The sequence below is a fragment of the Anoplopoma fimbria genome, chromosome 11 (genome assembly GCF_027596085.1).
Source record: "Anoplopoma fimbria isolate UVic2021 breed Golden Eagle Sablefish chromosome 11, Afim_UVic_2022, whole genome shotgun sequence".
NCBI classification, from domain to species: Eukaryota; Metazoa; Chordata; class Actinopteri; order Perciformes; family Anoplopomatidae; genus Anoplopoma; species Anoplopoma fimbria.
In genome coordinates, this window is record NC_072459.1 from 10,628,621 (window position 1) to 10,646,805 (window position 18,185).

The 18,185-nt window shown below is 41.9% G+C and overlaps 1 protein-coding gene across 1 annotated transcript in view; it reads right to left on the reverse strand.

The window, feature by feature from the left end:
• The window catches only part of prkar1b (protein kinase, cAMP-dependent, regulatory, type I, beta), a 62,253-nt gene extending 44,599 nt beyond the window's left edge, over positions 1-17,654 (reverse strand). The window contains exons 1-3 of the mRNA XM_054607296.1: positions 17,560-17,654; positions 16,260-16,447; positions 3,171-3,341 (exon numbers count right to left, since the gene is read on the reverse strand). Coding sequence (XP_054463271.1) covers positions 3,171-3,341; positions 16,260-16,433 — 345 coding nt within the window. The 5' untranslated portion in view covers positions 16,434-16,447; positions 17,560-17,654. The remainder of the gene's footprint in view (positions 1-3,170; positions 3,342-16,259; positions 16,448-17,559) is intronic.
• Positions 17,655-18,185: the final 531 nt, after the last annotated feature.

Here is an 18,185-nt window from a genome sequence, read left to right on the forward strand (position 1 = left end):
TGCGGTGTATGTGTGTGTGTGTGTGTGTGTGTGTGTGTGTGTGTGTGTGTGTGTGTGTGTGTGTGTGTGTGTGTGTGTGTGTGTGTGTGTGTGTGTGTGTGTGTGTGTGTAAGGGAATGGCAGAGTCTGTAGCCACAACAAAGCCACAGAAGTCTGTATTTATAAAGTGGCATCCTAAAAGTCACCTTTTACCATATAGGGTGAGAAAGGCTGGAGTAAGGGAAAGAGGAAAAGTGACCAGACTAAACTAAACCATTCTTACAACAGAATAATTTGAGGCGGGAAGGGAGTTTGTCCGTGTGTGCATGCGTTTTGTCTCTGGTGGTGAGGGAGAGGAGGGGGTAGGCTGTAATTACGTTAGAGCAACAGATGTCTCCACATGAAGACGACCACGCGGCACTGTGCACAACATGCACACAAATACACACATAAAACCACATCACAAATGACTTAAAAAGTACCAAAATGTATCTATCTGCAGCACTCGGGCCTGGCTACTCAACGGACAGAAAGAGAAAGAGGCTGGTCTGGCCTGGATTTAGAGGAGGACACAGAAACCCATAAGGGATACAAGTAATTCTCAGATTCATTTTAAGGTCAGCCACTTTATCATCTTCCACAGGATCCAGCTCCAGTACTGTCACCCAGGGTATCATTAAATGTGAAGGCCCTCGGCTTGTAACCAGCTTTTGAATCATTGTCCTTTTTACAGCTACTTGTCAGGGTGATGGTTAGATGTTCAAGTTGGGGTAAAGACACATGGGAAAAGGTGGATTTCTAATGATTTACCAGCTGTGCCTACAGGCGGCCAAACTAAACTCTGTTAATATATTAGATGTGTACTCAATAATGAAGTAAGAAAAGTATAAAATTGAAGTTAGGCTTCAGAATTTGAACCTCCATTTGCATTTTCTCTCCAACAGCATTATATATATTTGGATGTTAGCTGTGATAGACAGTTCCTAATTTAATCCCACAAGAACCCTTTAAAAATTGGAGGAAAAAATGGTACTGTATGCCCATTTCGTTTCCACCTCGTCAAGAGGGTTTCCACAGTAGTTCCCATCAATCTGACGCCAGCCCTGCAATTCACTCTGTCACTGCGCTTTATAGCAAAGCTCTTTTTAATCAGATGAGCAGGGTTAGCTAATTGATTGTGCTCTGTTTAACAGCTGCTGATTTTCACAGTGGAGTCATTAATGGAAATGATGATGTAAAGAGATGTTGGCACATAGAGTGCATATGTGTGTGTGTCACTGTGTGTCTGTTACCTCAGTGTACATCAATGGCCAGATGAAATGCTCTTTCATACTGAAGCAATAATGGGCTTTCATCTTTTAATACAATTTTAATTAACTTTTCTCCCCTGTTGTGTTGAGTACGCAAATGAATTAATTTCTTTTTCACATGCCGCTGACGTGGCTGTCTGATTCGTTGCATGTGTAAGTTGTTGCATATGTGTGTGTGTGTGTGTGTGTGTGTGTGTGTGTGTGTGTGTGTGTGTGTGTGTGTGTGTGTGTGTGTGTGTGTGTGTGTGTGTGTGTGTGTGTGTGTGTGTGTCAGTCTGAATGAGGCTGGACATTGGGGCAGGCTTGCTGCCTCGACACATAACTGCAGTGTCTGGTAGAGATCTCACAGCCATAAACTCAAATGCATGTGGGTGTGTGCACACACCTGACACACACACACTCACTGCATGCTCCAGTGGCCATGCGATTACAGCGTGCTGATAGGGGTTTGTGCAGTTTTGTCATTACCCAGCAATTAATGGCGTGTCAAGTTAATTACAAATGAACAAGCACGGCAATGATACAATGCCTAGGGTGTGTATTTATGTGCAGTATATGTGTGTGTGTGTGTGTGTGTGTGTGTGTGTGTGTGTGTGTGTGTGTGTGTGTGTGTGTGTGTGTGTGTGTGTGTGTGTGTGTGTGTGTGTGTGTGTGTGTGTGTAAAGGTGAGTTATAGTTTCTGGCAAAAAGGCCCCCTTTCCAATAGCTCCATTAAATTGTGGAATGACAAGATGATGCCGTCCAAATCGAGAAAACATGAAGTCACATTACAAAATAAATGATTTTTACTTTATATCTCATACAAGTTCTCTGTCATACTGTCATACAAACCAGAGATGCAAAGAAAAACCCAAGCATAAATAAAACCATTTTTATTTAATTTATTCTCAGATTGTATGTCATGTTATTATGTTATGTTTATTTCATTTTCATAAGGAACAGTTTCTGTAATCAGGGTAGGGGATTAGAGAAATCACATTTTTCCAGCCAGAGATTTTTTGGGCTATGAATACATGTAACCAGGTTTCTTATCAGCTTTCTACATGAACACACGTGCCAAAAAAGAATTAAGATTGGGAAAGCAAGATATTTGACTACATGTAAGAATGCATCCTTGCATTCAGAACTATTCAATTCAAAGACCGTAATAAAGTAGCCTCTAGAAGTCTTAATAAATCCGTTTCTACAGATTAACCTGGTTTCTAGTGCAAATGTAAATTCATTGAAACGTGGGGGTCAATCTGACTTTAATGTGGTTTAGCTCAGTTGGCTAGTAAATGAAACTGGCATGAATGAAAACTGTTAAATTTCATGATGAAAATGTAAATTACCTGCTAAAAACCTGAGTGCTAGTTAATCACAATCAATCTAACGTCATAGTGTTAAAATCTCAGCATCTGTGAATAACATCAGTTCAGCAGCTGACTCACAAACTATGTATTTTGCTGCAAACAAATTCACTGTAAGTGTCCATGTCCGGTTATTAATTGCTGTCATAAATGTTCTCCGCTTATCTACCCTCACACTGTCACGATGTTTCAATGAATGTGCCCTTGAGTGGGTGTCAGCAGACCAGCAAATAAACAACAACATCAACCTGCTTGATGTTTTTGATCACATCAGACTGTATTTTGAATTTCTCATACTGATTACTTAGATGAGACCCCTTTCACTTATGCACATATTTTTTATTGAATTTTTAACAGCTTTGAATTCATTCGTTCATCCGTGCAATGTATGCATTGACTTCCTGTGTCTGTGTGCAATCATGTTGATGAGTTTGTATAAACAAGCATTTGCATGGAGGTATGTTCTGGCTGTGTGTGCCACTATGCTTGTGTGCATAGACGTTTGAGTGTGCACCCGTCTTCCAATGCTGACCTTGCGTACGTAGCTGACAGCGTCCTCTTCAGTGTACACCTCGGCGCTGACCCCTCCCCTGCGGCGCCGGGCCTTAACAACAGGGTTGGGCGGTGGGGGAGAAACTTCATCGTCGTGTGAGTCGGACTGGCTGTTAGATTTCTGACGTGCCATGATCTGCTTGCATTCTTCCTGTAAACACAAGAGGAAAAAGACAAGATCGTCAGAGAGGGACAAAGCAAAGAGAGAGGCACACATAGAGGGAGAGCAGATGGTCTATCAAACCAGTGCCCCTGTTGACAGACTCATAAAATGCCTTAAAAAAGGGGCATATGTAGGAAAATAGAATCTAAACTACTATTGCAGCTTCAGGCAAGACAAACAAGATCATCTGAGAGCATCTGTTATTCTTTTACTTCACAAACGATCACATGAAGACAAACCCCTAACTGAACACCCTTTCAAGCATCTCAGAAAGGTTTGTATAAACCTTAGACCTTACAGTGGGCATGTCTCAGTCCTGAGTGCACGCTGTCTGGACATCTGGCTGCAATGGTATGACGTGAAAAGCATCAAATATTAATATCTGCAGGCCTGAACACGCAGAGCGAAGGAGGCTCGGCACCGTACTCTCCTCCTCTCAGATAATGAACAACAAGGAATAAAGACATCAAAGGGGCGACTCGCTGCCTCCGACTGCCTGTTGTTTCAACTGCTGCAGGTGCTGAATTATTGATTGCACACTTGATTAATACATTGGCACAGGTACACAATAAAACCACTGTAGGCTTATTCATATGTGAGAGTGCTATGAGACAAGGGCAGTGGGATAACAGTTTGTGCAAAGGCAGCCAACATCCACTGCTTTGTGTGTTTTACACTAAAATGACTGGTGTGTGTCTGTGTGCACCTGCTGGCACTGTGTGTTTATTCCTTTAATTGATTGCATTAGTGTATCTAATAGCTCAGTGGGGAATGAGTTGGCAGCAGTATTATTCACCACCTAATGTTTTGGTACAGTAACAATTTCATCTGTTGGCTGGTTCCCTGCATTGCTGCTGGGTAGTCAGAAATAAACAAAGGTGTCTCAAAGGGAAAGGACTCCAGGCAGGCATGTAGCAAGAGGTGGCACTCTCACACTGCAGTACAGGAACACCACAGCGACAGAAATAACCAGCACCAGAGAGAGAGGGAGTAAAGGTGGAGGAAGGCAGGCAGCTGGTTGATCCTTCGCTCTCTTAGTCTCTCCTGCTTCATCACCTGAGCAAGCTGGGTTTACAAAAATGCTAAGTCGATTTTTGTCTTGGTTTTATGGAGAGACAAACATTGTAAAATTGTCAATGAATAGCTTAACAACAAAAATCTCTAAAAAATGTATCAGCACTGAGTTCACACTGCTGGTCGATCAAAACTAGCCATTTCAATAATCACTTTGGGCTAAAAACAAATTGGGATGTCCATTCTTTATTGTTTAATAAACAACAGCAGATCACTCCATAATGAAAATGAATCATCAGTTGCAGCCCTAGTTCAGGCTCTCTGACAATAACATTTAAGATAATTTAAATCTATGAATAAAACAGTTTACTTAGGTTTTAATTAAAATATGATTCAAGTTTATTTTTGGTTGTGCTGTGGCAATAACCAATAGCCAGACAATAGTAAGCCATGTAAACATTTTAAAGCAGTTTATATTCTATAACCTTTTTTTTTTCATACTTGATTATTGATCATTGACAAGGACAGCAATCAATTAAGGTAATTTCTTGCTCACACCACAAAAAGCAAATGCAGACAAAAGATGCAAACACACGTTTTGCATCCGGCTTCTTTGCCCCATTGAGTTCAAACCACCTCAAAATTTTGGAGGGTGTGTACAATTCAAGTCCCTCTATTTTTTTATGAAAAACAGTAAGGCAACTTTTTCTCTGCAAACTGGAGAGGGGAGAAGAAAAGAGGAAGACCTGGAGCAGCTGGGAGCAGAGTGATTACTGAGTGCCTTGAGCAAGGGAGCAGAAATTGCTGCTGCTTCACTCTGCTCATACACTGACAGGGAGGAGGAGTGAGACAACCGGTGACAGAGAGCTCCCAAAGACGACAGAAACACAGCAAAGGATGGAGAGAGGAGGTGGCAGTGAGGAGGTGACCTGAAAACTGAGACAAACAAAACTGTCAAATATAGACCTCAGCACTTCGATCCTCCCAGCAGGATAATGTAATGGGGATGAGGAGCAAAAATACAGCAATGCTATAATGATACAAAACTCAGCTTGCACTTTCACTCATTATTTGAGTCGGTATCCTTTTCACCTTTGTGTCACATTCTCTCTCTCTCTCTCTCTCTCTCTCTCTCTCTCTCTATCTCCATTTCACTGCGTTCTCTGTTTGACTTTGTGCCTCTCCTGCTAATTACCTCCTAAGGTTACTGTGACGCTTTGCTCCCTGTCTAACTGTGTAAAACAGTGTGATGATGCAGATCACACACACACACACACACACACACACACACACACACACACACACACACACACACACACACACACACACACACACACACACGCACACGCACTTCTTGCTTACGCAGAGTCACTGCCGGAGGGAACACAGCCAGCAGGAGGAGAAGAGGGGAGGCAGAGCCAGAGAGCAGCATCAAAACACGCACACGCGATCTCACAAACACATGCACAGGCGGACTGCAGGGGGAGAGCAGCGCTCACACACTTCAGCGTCATCAAGGTCTGCAATCAGGTAACACACTAAAAGCAAAGCTGTAACAAACACAACGCTTCAGAATAACTGTTAACACACACTCACTCAAACACGGTGGTACCAAGCGTGTTTACCTTGCAACACAACTTCACATACATCAACAACAAACACAGTGTTGCATACTACTATACTACTCCTGCCTCTATGAGATTATACAGGTTAGCTCCAGAAGGCTACAGTCAATGTTTCTTAGCAGAGGTATTTACCATGGCATGGAGGGCCCCTGGCCAGGCGTGCTGTGTGTCCCCTCAGCCTGTCAGACACACCAGGCATCAAGTCAAAGTGTGAGTGTGTCAAAGTGTGCATGGGAATCAACACACCCGGATCCCTAGCTCATACACACCTGACACACATGTCACACCGCAGCAGCAGCAACATCTTGCCATACTAGCACAGCGACTATGTGTATGTCTTTGTGTGTGTGTGTGTGTGTGTGTGTGTGTGTGTGTGTGTGTGTGTGTGTGTGTGTGTGTGTGTGTGTGTGTGTGTGTGTGTGTGAATGCACACTCAGTTTTGAGTGTGTGTGTGTGTGTGTGTGTGTGTGTGTGTGTGTGTGTGTGTGTGTGTGTGTGTGTGTGAGAGAGAGAGAGTAATCAGAGATTAATCCAAGTTTGTGTGTGAGAGAGAGCGAGAGAGTGGCAAAATGTCTGCAAATCCTCACGACACAGCAGCTGAAGAACAAGACTACTGATGGAAACACTGATCACAGCAAAAAGCCCTGTCTCTCCATCGTTCCTGCGCAACTCTGTGTCCCTGCTTTCCAGCCCTCTCTCTCCCTCTCACTCCCTTTCTCTCCCTCTCTCTCTCTCTCTCTCTCACGCACACACTCACAATCAGCCGGCACAACGAGCGAGCTCCTCTCGCTTCCCCCCCGTCACTATGACAACTGGGTACTGAGAGCATCCTGAATAGTTGGCGGTGAGACTGAACTGTCTGAACAGTGGCTCACACACCTACATCCACAGACGTGCCCGTTCTGATGCCTGTTGACAGATTGTCTCTCCCTCACTCACCCATCTTCAGGGATTCAGTTCACAGAAGGGAAATCGTCGCTCGCCTCAATACAGACTTCTGTTCTGACCAAATGGCGTGTGCCGATGGCTCCAAACATTCCCATAGGGACACATCATCGTGTCCCCCCCCCGTGTGCCAGACACTGATCTGTACCATGCAGTGTCTTCCTCACTCCTTGCTGTTCTTCAGCCCCACCCGCACGCTTTCCTCTTCGGGTTCAAATGGTCAGGCTGCATCAAGAGAGGACTTTGTGTTTAGCTTCAACAAGTCCTCATACTGTTCTGGCCCAAACGCTCAAACACAAGGACACAGAAAACAGCAGCATGACAGCATGACTTTTGATGTCTCATAAGTGTCAAAGCATATACGGTACAGAGGAGGCTTCATTAGGCCAAGGTGAGCCGAGAACCGCTGCAATGTGTCTCTATAGCAGCAGCAGAGGAAAACTCTTTCTTGCTTTAGCTCCTCTCTAACAACACACAGGCAAAGCAGTTTGAGACAGCGCCATTTATCATTTCCAGGGCTATGCACAGTAGCAAAGCAAAACACATCTGCAGTCCGTTTTTGCAACTGTTTGACCTTTTTGCTATACTATCTTAGTGTAATTTCTATTTTAAACACCATTAAATCTCTTTCCAAAAGCATTATTCCATTTTCATTTCTTGATGTATTTTCTACTCTATTATCAGTGCTTTAAGCCCATGTCAGGCTCTCTCTCCCTCCTTCTCTCCTCTGCTCTCCCTGCGTCATCATCAGCGGCTGGATGCCAACGAAAGAGAGGACAGGAGAGGAGACAGAGGACAGAGGAGAAAGCAGAACACAGAAGCTTTGTAAAAAACTGGGCTTTCCACACAGCAAAGTGTGGGTCATAGTTTAAAGCAAAGAATGGAGACATAGACAAAAGATGACACACATGCAATTCCAGCCACACTCGCTTAATCAAGAGTCACTGTTATGAAACCATTATTGCAATTTCCACTTATTTATGGATGTCATATTAAAATCAACCTCTCCTGTTTTGTTCATTCGCTCAGCCAGTTTGCACAAAGCAGATATGAACAAAAGTTATGATTAACTCTCATCCTAATAGCTATGACAAACCAACATCAATCAGCCCACCACCCATCATCCTCAGCGCATGAATGTGGCAGAGAAGCTCAGTGTGCTCTCAGCACAAATACATCAAAATGTCTATTCTTCCATGAGGTTCATTTCTGATGTTAGTTAGAAAAAAGGAAGCATCCATAAGCGGTTACCTTAGGTAGCCCTAATCCGGTGACGGAGACAATTTCACTCTGCACTGCCAGAGCTGTAAGCATGCAAGTGAACCAAAAACAACAAGGTGCCCCACACACACACACGCACGCACACACACACACACACACACACACACACACACACACACACACACACACACACACACACACACACACACACACACACAGTTAATGAAGCATGGAGAGCTGATCCACCATTGGTGCTAACAGTCTACTCATCACTCTGTTCCACACCATTACAGCACCACAATGGACAGAAAGTTTGCTGCTGTATTAGGACTGGGTGTGTGTGTGTGTGTGTGTGTGTGTGTGTGTGTGTGTGTGTGTGTGTGTGTGTGTGTGTGTGTGTGTGTGTGTGTGTGTGTGTGTGTGTGTGCAGTGCTAACCTCCTGTCTATGAAACGAAGTTCACTCTCTATATGGATGCAACGCACACACATACACAAATTTGTCTTGCTATCCTAATAGTAACTCTCAATTTTTAACATTTTTATGATCTTAACCCTCAAATTTAACTGCTTAAACCATTAACAAACTGTCATTTTAAAATGTACACCCCAACCAAGTCCAAATTCTAAAATAAACATAATCTTTCCAGCCCTAAGTAATTATGATTAACTGTTGCTGCACTATGACGGCAACTACAGAGAGCTGACAGACACAAGACTCATAGCAGGAGCAAGACTCAAACCCTACAGCTTTCTCATGCTTACAGGATGTAAGTGGGAGTATTTACGGTATTGAGGGTTTGCCGTTGTTCAGTTCTTTGAGTGTTTTCAGTAAATCTATAAGATAAGTTTCACATCTATCAAGACTGCACCATGCAGCTAAAATCTGAATTAAAATGGGGATTCTTCGTAGCTGAAACTCTTTTGGTGTGTGGATTACTCAACCGGTAGCAAATTAATCTGCAACAATTTTGCGAATCAATCAATCTTTTAAGTAATTTATTTTGGTGGCTTGTCAAATATGAATATTTGCTAGTTTCCTTTGTCTGGAATATTAAACATAATACCTTTCGATTTTGGATTGTTGGTTGGACAAAGCGAACATTTGCATCTGTCAGCTTGGGTTTTTCTGACATTTTATAGAAAATACAAAGAAAAAGTTTGATCAAGAAAATAATCCTCTGATTTATCGATAATGGAAATTATTGTGCAATCCACTTGTAATATAAAAATGATGCTGCCTGTTTTACCAATGCTGTGTCTATATGTCATATTGGTTAACTTCCTGTGTAGTTTCTGTACACATCTTAGTTGTCTCTGACTTGAGTTTTACATTTTAGTTCTGTACACCTGACACCTTTTCTCTTCCTCTCACGCCAACCACAGATTAGTTGGGGAGGTAGGAGGGACGCAACGGGCAGATGAGAGAGGACAAAGAAGGACCACCAGGGGAACAGGGGCTGGGGGTCCGATTTACCTGTAGGGGCCCCAGGGTCTGCCGGGGAGGAGGTTTAGGCTTGGGTCACTGCGTGCACCCGAGGATGATTTGACAAAATACCCTACTCCCATCATGGTGGTGATGAGTGAACACATAGGCTGGAGACACTAATTCCACTGTGCTACAAAACATATGTATAGGACACACACCTCAACAACAGTATTGCTAATATGCTGTTGGCATACACATCACTGGCACATAATAATGTAGATTTATCTTAATAGTCATAGAGCAGAACAAGAGGAAGACTGGGACAACATAAAATAATCAAAAGAAAAAGTTGAATATAGGGGATATAATCCAAAACTACACCTATTTCTGCTCTAAAATGCTCTCAGCGGACTCAACAAACAACCAAACCCTCCTCACAAATTGTCAATCAGAGGCCTTTGAAGGGACTAGTGGATTTGTTATGATAGGTCCTTGTGACAGCTGAATGGCTGGCAGCACAGAAATGCTTCTCGTCTTACAGGGGACGGCGAGACAGCGGCTGATTGACTGGTAGACTGACAGACAGAGAGAGAGGAACTCCCATAATGCAATGTGATGGGTTCATTCAGAAGCAGAGCTGATGCAGCACGGTTTACATTTGTTTGACTCTGCATACTTTATGATGTTGTGAAAAGTTAATATATGATCAATGCAACGCTTGACTTTAGAGATGTAGAGACACAAAGACGGATCTTTCCTGATGCGCTTATGTTATTTTTTTTATTAAATTTAAAACAATTTAAAACTAAGATTATTTTTTTAACCTGAGTTAGTTACAAAGAGATTAAGGCAGTCACGACATGTAATAAAAATACCATGAATAGTAAATAAAACCAATAATTAAGTATCATTTATTAAATACTGGATCTGAAAAAAATAAGAAGAAAACGTATAATTATTAAGTCAACCAACAGGGAAATAATTTAAAGCTATCTTGATAATTGATTAAATCTTTAAGTACATTTCTGCTGCTCTTTGTCTTATGTGTCGGTAAACTAATTATCTTTGGGTTTGAGTCAGACAAAACAAGCAATCTATGATAGATGACCAAAATTAACGAAAGATTAATCGTAGTGTGAAATAACAATTAGTTGCAAATTACGAAGATATATTACATGTCAATGAGAATACAGCTTTTAGTAAGATTAGTCCTGTTTGTATTGTACAGGCAATGAATGGATGCTAAAATGGGGATGTAAATTCTTTAGTTCCAGTAGAGAAATGTAGATATGGACATGGCTGCTGAAGAAAGCAAGGGGAATGAAAAGATGAGGGACAAGACGGTTAATAGAGAAACTGTAAAAAGCCTGGAGTGAAGCATGAGACCCAAACATATGACAGCCCTGTGAGCATAAAGAATACTAGGGGCATACAACACATACCAACACACAAACACAACCACAAACAGATACACACACGCACACACACACACACACACACACACACACACACACACACACACACACACACACACACACAAAAGAAGCAGAAAATGCTTTTTTTAGTGTGTGTGTCTGCAAATGCTCTATGGCAAGGGCTTTGTAATAAATAAGATAGAAAGGGATTTACTGTTAGATGCTAAATCTGTTTGCTTCATTAATGAGGAGCAATAACCCCAAAAATGTCAAAGCAACATTTGCAATAAGTTCTAAGTTTCCATTTTAGATCACAGAACAGTGTCAAGGCATGTAGTTACCCTAATGTGGTGCTCAGACTCATATCCAAGCACCACACACATACAGAACAGATGGAGTTGAGGAGGGACGGCTGTCATGCGGTGAGCATTTGGTTGCCAGTGCAGGTGGTATGTAAGACACAAGTCATCAGATATGTTCTCACAGAAAGTAACAGTAAGAGAAAGAGGAGAGGGGAAACTAGAGGATCTTCAGTGGATTTTCATAAATCGGCGGACAAAGCTAGCGATGGAAAACACTGTAGAATACTAGAGATGCAATGGGTCAATAAAACATCTGCAGTGGCAGCGGCCCACTTGATACACTGAGTGAAATATCAACACTCACACATTCAGTCCTGGCACGTTTAGCTGATGCTGCATGTTGGACAAATTTGCATTGATGCAGACTGATGAGAAAGAGTCACCACACCTTATTGTGCAAATGATTGTGGTCAAAACTGCACAATAAAAACCCTGTTTATTAGAAATTCTGACTCTGTTCATCACTGTTTCAATATATCTGTTGTTCATGAGAGACAACAAACTTTTGTATTAAAAGTAATCTAAACTTTCAGTTAATAGCAGTGACAAACACACTAGTCCAGAGATAGTCCTGAGATAGTGCTGTCAGAAAACTTAGCTTAAGTGTCTCAGGAATTGTGCACTTTTTACACTGTAGTGTGCCAAAAATTAAGGTTCACTCCTCAGAAAATTACACACTGAGCTGAGCTGATAGAGATGGAGAGATGAGAACACCCATCTGAAGCTACTGTTGTAGCGATCAAAGGCATCATTACCATGCATAAATAGGCAGGATGAAAGGGAGCGAGACGCCTGTTATTTTCCCCATTCACTATGTCAGCTATTACCAAAGACATGTTATTATATCGGAACAAAAGTTGAATACAAACTAGTCAGACTGATGATTAAGTGTGTTATCAAGTTTGTCTGTGTGTGTGTGTGTGTGTGTGTGTGTGTGTGTGTGTGTGTGTGTGTGTGTGTGTGTGTGTGTGTGTGTGTGTGTGTGTGTGTGTGTGTGTGTGTGTGTGTGTGTGTGTGTGTGTGTGTGTGTGTGTGTGTGTGTGTGTGTGAGTTAGCATATGAGTAAAGGAGAGACACTAAATAGAGGAGAAATAAAAAAGAAAGCATGTATGTAGAGGAAGACAGGGGAAAAAAACATAACGTTAAAGAACAAAACCATGAGAGCGGACGATGGAGAAACTGAGACAGAGAAGAGAGATTTTCCAGATAAGATTGTGAATGCCGTATGTAATGCATCCTGTGCAGATATGAAATGAGGTAAGCTCTGGTCTGGCAAATGGGGAGAAAGAATACCCCGTTGATCTAACTGGCACACAAAAAAAAAAACAGAACACATGAGGGAGAGATGGAATGAACTTTGTGAATAAATGGGGTCATTCAACACAGGATAGACTAAAGTCTATCTATCCTCTACTGTTGCCTAGGTTACCGCCTCTAGTGGGCGACGAGTGAAAAAAAGAAAGCGAAACGCAGACAAACATAGAGGGCGAAGCGCGGGAGAAGATGTGATGACAAAAGAGTACTTTCTGTTATCTCTGTGTGATGAGAACAAGAGCTTCCTGCCCTGAAAGACTGGGTGAGACAGACCTGACACCTTGATTCAACAAAAATGTTGTTTGGTATTTAAAAATGTTCTTCTTCTACTGGCAGCTTTTTTGTAAAACTGAGAAAATGTGTCGAGCAATAGAACAATGATAATGCTTAATAGCAATGCAAGTTATAAAATGAAATTCAGATTAAATGGACATGAACCAAATATTGTCCTCAATTTCAACCTGCGCCGGGGAAAAGGAGCACAATAAGCCTCTTAAATAACTGGGACACCACAAAAACATGAAACATGGCCTTATTTTAAATTCCGAGAATGACTGACCTCACAACACAAATACAGATTTAGAAGGCTTGACTGGAATAGTGTTGGGCAGCTGTGGGCCTTAGAGGGCTGAAACCTGCAGTTTTTTGTTTATCCTAACCACTTGTATACACCAGGTGATTTCACCGACCACCATTCAACAACATAACTGTTCAAGCCCTGCTCCTCAAGCAATACAGTACAGTCCTTACTACCTTAAAATGTGCTGTTTTGAACCTGACCTTTGACCTTAAAACAGGGACACAAGCATTAATTGCAACATATTATCATAGACCCTGTAGACAGCTCTAAATACAAGTGTAAACGACCACAAAGACGCACTCTGATCAGATCACTCAAGTCACCACTTGCCAAGGAATTCTGGGACCCATTTGACCACAAATCTTTTGAAGTCTGATATGTCCTGATTCATCCCGACAAGAATGTAAAAGGAAAAATACATCAGCTCTGTTTATTCCTCCTTTTTCTTATCTCCATGTGGTTCTCAAATCCCATATGCTGGTTTTGTCCACGACGTCTGAAGGTTTTTGAAAAGCCCATAGAGAAGGATTACCAGTGTGTCAAACTTCTTGGGCAATTAGTTTTGACTGGAACACAACAAGTAAAATACTGATTTCTTCTTCTTATAACTTCTGGCAGACTAGGTACATGAAGTGCATTGTTGATCAAGGGTCTGTTTTTGGTAGGCAAAGAGCAAAACATTGCACTAGTCTTTTTGATACTGGGGCACTTTTTCCTAATGCAAAACTACAAAGCCCATTTTCTCTGGATAATCAGAATACTATTTCCTGTCACTTAAACAGAAATATCCTGTGAACTCATTAGTTTTGCAATTAAGGAAGCAGTCAGACTATTGTTTTTCAAATGAAAGTGTTTGATGTTTGCTGCATCAGACACTTAGCCAGGACAGGGGGAAATTGATGAGTAAAACAGAAATTAGAATAGAAAAACCCTCAGTGGACACTATAATCAGAGTCCACAGATGGATGCAGAGGTGGAGACGGGGCTGATTAAATGCTTCACGAAACCAACAGCAGTGACCTTAGTAGCATGCAAGATTGCACGGAGCACAGCAGCTTAAATACATTAACCTTTTGCACTGGGTGAGACAGATATGTGATGCAAAGTGTGGAGCATGGCCCATGCAAATTTCCACTAGTAACACGTGTATTTATCCTTCACCAGCCATTTATGCAGATTGCACTGGTGCCTCCTACACTGGAGCACAGTTTCAGGAAAATAGCATATTTTTTACAAAAAGGTTTTTGATCGCAACAGAAAAGCTTTGATGCTCATTTGTTATTGAGCTGGAATATACAGAGTGCAAGTGTGCAGTATGTCATTTTACAGCATGAATCACTTGCAACTTGCTACAGTATGCTTCTGCTGAGCTCTGTCACAACTATTAGTATTCATGCTGCCTCTCTGGCTATGCAGCATTACAGACACTAACAGCAGCAGAAGCACCACTATCAGTGCTGTGCTCACACTCTGTCACCTTGGCCACAGAGCTCTGCCAGGACCACTGCTCCAGATTCTGTTAGCAGACAGATGCAAACACAAGTGTGTCGGACAAAGCCTGACCTTGACCTTAAACGTTTTGTATATTCTGTCCTGAAAACCTAGACTTAATATGTTGTAAGTGCAAATTGTTGTGGAAAATAAGAATTTGATTGGTGTGTCTGAATAAATAAATAAATACCAGGGTAATAAATAAATAAATAGAATTCACCATACAGGCAAAGCATGTCTTGCATAAACACGACGATCTAATCAGATGACTCTCACATGCAAACACATGCACTGCAGCAAGGATGGATACCTTTCCTCCAGGCATCAGGATGGTGCACTTTAGGCCTGCTCCATCTGATGTTGCTTCACAATCACTTCTCTTGTTGGAGACTTATTTCCAAAGCGTAAACTCTCATCAGGCCTACAGCTACATCTCATACACCTTTATGACCTACTTGTAACAGGAGTGAAGAGTAGAGCCCATTGTTTCAACAAAGAAATCATATGATCCACCCATGAGCAAACTACGCACATGTGTCTCTGCTTGATCAAAGATAGCGTTGAGAAAGATCATCTATTTAGTCTAAATTTAGAGACAACTTAACTTGCATTTTAGGGACAATTGACCTGTACATCCTTTGATACTTCATAAAAAGCAAAGAAATGACTGAAAATCGTAGCCCTCTTATATCTTTAAATCTTCAGGATGGTGTGCCTGCTTGTAGATTCCAGGATATTTGGCGCAAACACTGCTAACAAATATAGCAGGAGTCTGTGAAGAAACTTTAATGTAAAAAAAGCATCTGCCAGTCGGAGCCAACAAATTTGCCTAAAAGAGACAGGCACAAAACACACTCTGAGCAGTCACACTGTTTGTGGGCCAACCACAAACAGTGTGACTAGTTATGATCTTTCTTTTTACCTCATCTCGCAAAATTCTTTTCTCCTCTCCAACTATTATCTTTAAATGAATGTGTCACCTTGTTTTGTCTCTCTGCTCACAGACAGACAGACAGGCAGCACAATCAGTCCTGTTCCCCGAGCCTGCAAACAGGACACTGGCCTTTTATGGATGCTCCTCTCAAGTTCCCTAATGGATTCTCCTATTATACGATAACAAAAATGGAAGCTCTAATATAACAGTTTGGGTACAGTCTGCCTTTTTCAACACATAAACTAGCGGGGATGTTCTCTGTCTGCTCATATATGATGGTGTTACAAATATCAGCTGAAGAAATGAAATTAAACAAACAAATAAAACAATGTTTTTGTATTATATATTGTGAGAAAATAATAATATCTGGGTATTCAGAAAAGAAGTACAACTACCTGGCAACTGGCACTCACTGCAATGAACATTCATGTAAGTAATCATATTCAGGTTAAAAGAACATTATAATTAACAACTTCAAGCTCACCTCACAAGATTTCAGGCAACACAGAGCCCCACATTCCAGACAGAGATACCCAGGCTGAGAAACCTAAATCATACAAAACTTTGTTATCACCAACCTTCTCCAGCTTTTCAAAATGCTCCCGCAGGAACTTCATAGGACGCTCAGGCTTAGCGATGCAGAGGTTCACAATGCACTCTTTGAGGATCTGCTGGATGTTGTGCTTCTGAACAAATATTTCACAGCCCTTCAAGCTCTCGTCTTCTTCCAGAGTGGAGGAGGAGGTGGCCATCTTATCTTTTATCTCTGTGGCAGTGGGAGAAAACAGGGTGGACCATGAGAGGAGGGGAGGGAAGGCTACATAGAGAAAGTGGTAGAACAGGGGGCAAAGGAGGGGCAAAATGTAGCGCATACAGAATGATACGAGGAAAGTAGAATAGGGAATGGAGGCGCAATAGTGGTGGGAAGGAGGTGAATGGACATTTCACGTCTTGTTGCTTTTGCTTAAGCACAACATGACAGTGCACGAGGAAGGTAATTGTTGCAAGTGTATGTTAACTTTCTTAGTTAAATCAAATAGATAATTTTGTAAACAGCAATAATAAAGTTGGTGCTGCAGTTATAGGGTTGGGCGATATGACGATAAACACCATTAGACAATATGAATTGGTCACCTGTAAGCTTTGTCACTCTGTTTATACCATGGTAGCTGTCTATTTACTCCTGTCTGGCTATTTTATGATATCATCATATTTGGTTAACATATTGTTATTAAAGTGTAGCCCTGAATGCAGAAGTAATGCATGACCATTTATTCCCTCAGTATGATGCTTTGTGGATGAAGATGACTGAATGTGAATGTTTTGAAAACTGGTTATTTGTGAAAGTAAACACTTCAGCGGATGAAAGCAAACAAAAATGACATAATGGCGTATGACATCTGCCAACAACAGCTATGATGATGTCAAACAACAGTTATGTCAAATAACATACTAGCATGTCTCTCATAGCAAGCCAGGAAGCTGAGCATGTGTAGCACACAGTTAACTACCCTGTAGTATCACTTCCTCGTATGGAAATCACATCTATGAAGTGTTTTTTTAATGCATAATAAATCTAAATCAGTTATGCATTCAGGGCATGGCATCTACCAAGTTGTCTATGCAGCAAACAGCAAAACAGTGCCAACTAATAACACTTTCTCCATGCATACTGTGGACCAAGTGATGCAACTGAGCACCTGTTCTGTTGCATTCAATAGACAGCTAGCCCAGCTAGCTTTGCTAACATTGCAATGACAACCAAACCACAACGAAGGGGAATTACTGCGACGTAAACGCTATGAAGGGCCTGATCTTAACCGCTATGAAGTGTTCATAGAAACACCATCTCGTCGGTGCTCTCGCTGGTGTCCCTACCGTTGTTTCTGGAGGATGCTGAGGGAGGAAACACCTCGCTGGTGGTGGGAGATTGGAGAGGTTAGCCGGGATGCTGGTGCTGCTGCTGCTCTGCCTCTCTGATACCTCGGCTCGCTCTGCGTCAGTCCCGATGACGTCAGTCTGTCATCCGCTCGACCGCAGCGGCGCTCTCTCGAGGCCGGCGGCAGCGAGCAAGAGCCAGCCCATCTGCAGGTAAAAACATCTTTAAAGGAAACCTCCACCAACGCTTCATCTCTATATATGAGGACATACTGTAGGATGTGTACCACCATTAAGAGAGAAACCATGAACATATTTGATGCAGGTTCAAAGCCAGACCCTTTTCTTGCCAGTCCCTAATCTATGAGATGTATCTCTAGGAAATGATATACTTTGTTAAAACATAAAATCATGATCTGTTTAGTCGAGGTTACCTGCTCAGGATTCATTTGATTCAGTATAAATATGTAGCTGTCACTGTGCTGTAGTGGAGGTCCAGTCACATAAGAAGTGTCATCAATTACTGCCCGAATAGTGACATGCAACATATTGTTTCACAAACGCTACAAGTCATTTCAAGTGTTCACATCAGGAGATGTTTGTAGTTCACAAGGAACAATATAAAG